The sequence below is a fragment of the Chionomys nivalis genome, chromosome 6 (assembly GCF_950005125.1).
Source record: "Chionomys nivalis chromosome 6, mChiNiv1.1, whole genome shotgun sequence".
NCBI classification, from domain to species: Eukaryota; Metazoa; Chordata; class Mammalia; order Rodentia; family Cricetidae; genus Chionomys; species Chionomys nivalis.
This window is the reverse complement of record NC_080091.1, coordinates 92,095,923-92,099,770: the sequence shown is the minus strand read 5'-3', so window position 1 is coordinate 92,099,770 and position 3,848 is coordinate 92,095,923. Positions and strand designations below refer to the sequence as shown.

Sequence of the window (3,848 nt, the reverse complement as noted above, 5' to 3'; positions counted from 1 at the left end):
AAGTAAGGGGTTGTGATGCTTCCAGAAGTTCCTTTATTGTACAGAATTTTTTTTTTTTGGCTAACCTGGGTTTTTTGCTTTTCCATATGAAGTTGAGTATTGTTCTTTTGAGGTTCTGTGAAGAATTTTGCTTGGATTTTGATGAGCATTGCATTGAATCTGTAGATTGCTTTTTGGTAAGATTGATATTTTTGCTATGTTAATTCTACTTGCCCAAGAGCATGGGAAATCTTTCCATTTTCTGGTGTCTTCTTTAATTTCTTTCTTCAAAAATTTAAAGTTCTTGTCATGCAGGTCTTCCATTTGTTTGGTTAGAGTTACTCCAAGATATTTGATGTTATTTGTGGCTATTGTGAAGGTTGATGTTTGTCTGATTTCTATCTCAGTCCATGTATCATCTATATAAAGGAGGGTTACTGATTTTTTGAGTTAATCTTGTATCCTGCTACATTACTGAAGGTGTTTATGAGTTGTAGAAGTTTGTTGGTAGAACTTTTGGGGTCACTTATGTAAACTATCATATCATCAGCAAATAATGAGACTCTTTTCTGATTTGTATCCCCTTGATCTCCTTTTGTTGTCTTATTGCTCTATCTAGAACCTCAAGAATTATATTGAATGGATATGGAGAAAGTGAGCAACGTTGTCTTTTTCCTGATTTTAGTGGTATTGCTGTGAGTTTCTTTTCTTTTGGTTTGATGTTGGCTGTTGGCTTGCTGTGTATTTCCTTTATTATGTTTAGGTATGTTCCTTGTATCCATGCGCTCTCCAAGACCTTTATCTTGAAGAGATGTTGCATTTTGTCAAAGGCTTTTTCAGCATCTAATGAGATGATGATGTGTGCTTTTTTAGTTTTCAATTTGTTTATATGGTGGGTTACATTGACAGATTTTATTTTATTTTTTTTTAAAGCTTCTGCATTTTTTATTTAGGAAAGGAGTGGAAAGAAGGCAGGACTGAGGCTCCCTGACTGAAGGTTACAGCTGACCATAGGCATCTTCCAGGTGAACAGTCAAGACCACAGATCCAGTTATGACCTGCTAGGCACAGGGAGGCATTGTCACCTGCCTCCCACCTCAAACATAATCACTGTGAGTAAAAACTCTAAGAACATTGGGTCCATTTGTAGGTAACACAAGTTACTAAATTGCTAATACAGGTTTTAAACAGACCTGGAGAGAAGATCACGGGTGCCAAAATAAGGGCAACACTTCACCTAAGAGTAGCATCAGCATTGTCCAGATCCCGCTAAGGATCAGTTCCCAGGGGATAACTGGCTGTTTGTCAAGGCGGCAAACAGTCAAGCTTCTCAGGGGCATGATGAAGAGCCCTGCGGAGAGCAATTCCCAGCGGGGATGATGTGTCATCATAAAGCAGCTTGGCTTCTACGGCTTATAAAAGACCATATCGAAAGTTGAGCTCCAAGGAGGGATGCTTTTAGGTTCTGTACACACAAACCTCTGTATGTGGTGACTTGGGCTAGAAGTCTATACCTTTCAGATAAGACCCAACGAATCTAAAACCATAGATCCAATTATTAAGATGCAAACGACCCACTGTTTACAAGAGGGACTTTTAAAATCCCACACTTATTTACTGCACATAAGCAAACTAGGAAATGACAGAAACTAAGATCAGTGGTGGAAGAGCCGGAGATCCGTGTGAGCCAAGACGATCCCCAGTTCATCGCATGCCTCGATCACAACCTTGTCTGCAGCAGATCCAGATGGCGCAACAATGTAGGCCACACCACTCCTTTTAGCTCGGTCTACATTATCCCTGAAAGGAAAGAAGGCATCGGAGCTGACAGAAACATCTCTCAGTTTGTCGACCCATTCCTTTTTCTCTGCCTCAGTGAGGAACTCGGGGACTTCCTCGAACAGTGCCTTCCACTTCAGCAGGTCTTCTCCCTCACCAATGGTGCCCGTCACATACTGATCAATGGCATTAGAGATTTCCGCTCTCTTCACCCCGGTTTTAAACTTCATGGAAAGCACTCGTGGATGGTGTCGGAGCCACCATGAGTCTGCCTTATCACCCGCAAGGCGTGTGCAGTGTATCCGAGACTGCTGTCCTGCTCCGATGCCGATAACCTGTCCATCCTTGGCGTAGCACACGGAGTTGGACTGAGTGTACTTGACAGCGACAGTGGCTACAATGAGGTCTCTGAGGGCAGACTCCGGCAGATCTTTATTCTTGGTGACAATATTGCTAAATAATGACTTGTCAATGACACCATTATTTCTCTTCTGACTTAAACGAAGACCAAAGAGTGTTCGAACTTCATTTTCATCCGGTTTGTAGGACTGGTCCATCTTAAGAACACAGTAGTTCCCATTTTTCTTTTTAGAAAGTATTTTCAAGGCTTCCTCTTCATATCCTGGGGCAACAATACTATCCGAAACTTCTCTGGAGATAATTTTTGCAGTAGGGACATCACAGACATCAGACAATGCAATAAAATCACCAAATGAAGACATTCTATCAGCTCCTCTCGCTCTTGCATATGCAGTGGCCATAGGTGTGAGAGTTGGATAGAGGTCATGGACCATGCAGACTCTGGCTTCATCCTCACTAAGTGGAGTCCCAACAGCAGCGCCTGCTGGGCTGACGTGCTTGAAGGAAGCCGCAGCCGGGCTGCCCACTGCTTCTCTGAGTTCCTTCACCAGCTGCCAGGCATTCAAAGCATCACACAAGTTTATGAATCCAGGGGCTCAGTTGAGGACTGTGATGGGAAGCTTGGGTTTCAGTGTATACAGCTGGGCAGGAGTCTGATGGGGGTTCATCCCATACCGCAAGGGCATCTGGGAAATTCCTTTACTGTACTGCTTTCTGTGCAGTATGAGTGAATGCCTTCAAGGCCAAGTGGCGCCTGGTCTCCAGGGAGGTGTCCTTACTATCAGAGCGCTGCATCTCTGCAGCCACTGCCACATAGTCCTCTGGTTCACATACAACTGTCACTCGAGCATGGTTTTTGGCTGCAGCTCTCAGTAGGGTCACTCCGCCAATATCAATTTGCTCAACAGCTGCCTCAACAGTTACATCCGGAGAAGCCACCGTCTTCACGAAGGGGTACAGGTTACAGGCAACGACCTTTATAAGGTTGAAATCAAGTCTGGCCATGTCAGCAGTATCTTCTGGACTATTTCGTGCCAAGATTCCAGCATGGACAGCAGGATGCAAGGTTTTCACACGCCCCCCTAACATTTCAGGAAAACCTGTTAGCTCTGACACATCTCTGACTGCCAGGCCAGCATCCCTGAGCGCTTTTGCCGTGCTTCCGGAAGCGACTAGACTCAAACCAAGAGATGCGAGGTTTCGGGCAAATTCCACTAGGCCAGTTTTGTCAGACACACTGAACAGAGCGAGCTGGCTTGGAGCCATGGCTGCTGCTCTAGGCCGCGGAGTAAGACATTGACAGATTTTAATATGTGGAACCATCCCTTCATCTCTAGGATGAAGCCAACTTGATCATGGTGGATAATTTTTCTGATGTGCTCTTGGATTCGGTTTGCCAGTATTTTATTGAGTATTTTTACATCAATGTTCATGAGTGCGTTGGTCTGTAATTCTTACTTAGTAATGCCTTTGTGTAGTTTTGGTATCAGGGAAATTGTTGCCTTATAAAAAGAGTTTGACAATGTTCCTTCTGTTTCTATTGCGTGGAACAATTTGAGGAGTATTGGTATTAGTTCTTTGAAAAAATTGTAGAATTCTGAACTGAAATCATCTGACCCTGAGCTTTTTTGGTTGGGAGACTTTTGATAACTGTTTCTAATTCTTTGGCAGTTATAGGTCTATTTAATTTACTTAACTGGTCTTGATTTAATTTTGGTAAATAGATATCC

At 43.3% G+C, this 3,848-nt stretch overlaps 1 protein-coding gene across 1 annotated transcript; it reads right to left on the bottom strand.

Annotated features, from left to right (window-relative positions):
* Nucleotides 1-1,399: 1,399 nt before the first annotated feature.
* On the bottom strand, nucleotides 1,400-3,406 carry LOC130875944 (bifunctional purine biosynthesis protein ATIC-like). The gene is given in 2 exon segments (XM_057772265.1): nucleotides 1,400-2,835; nucleotides 2,837-3,406. Coding segments are annotated over 2 exon segments (1,749 nt in total). The 5' UTR covers nucleotides 3,385-3,406; the 3' UTR covers nucleotides 1,400-1,634.
* Between the last annotated feature and the right edge of the window lie 442 nt (nucleotides 3,407-3,848).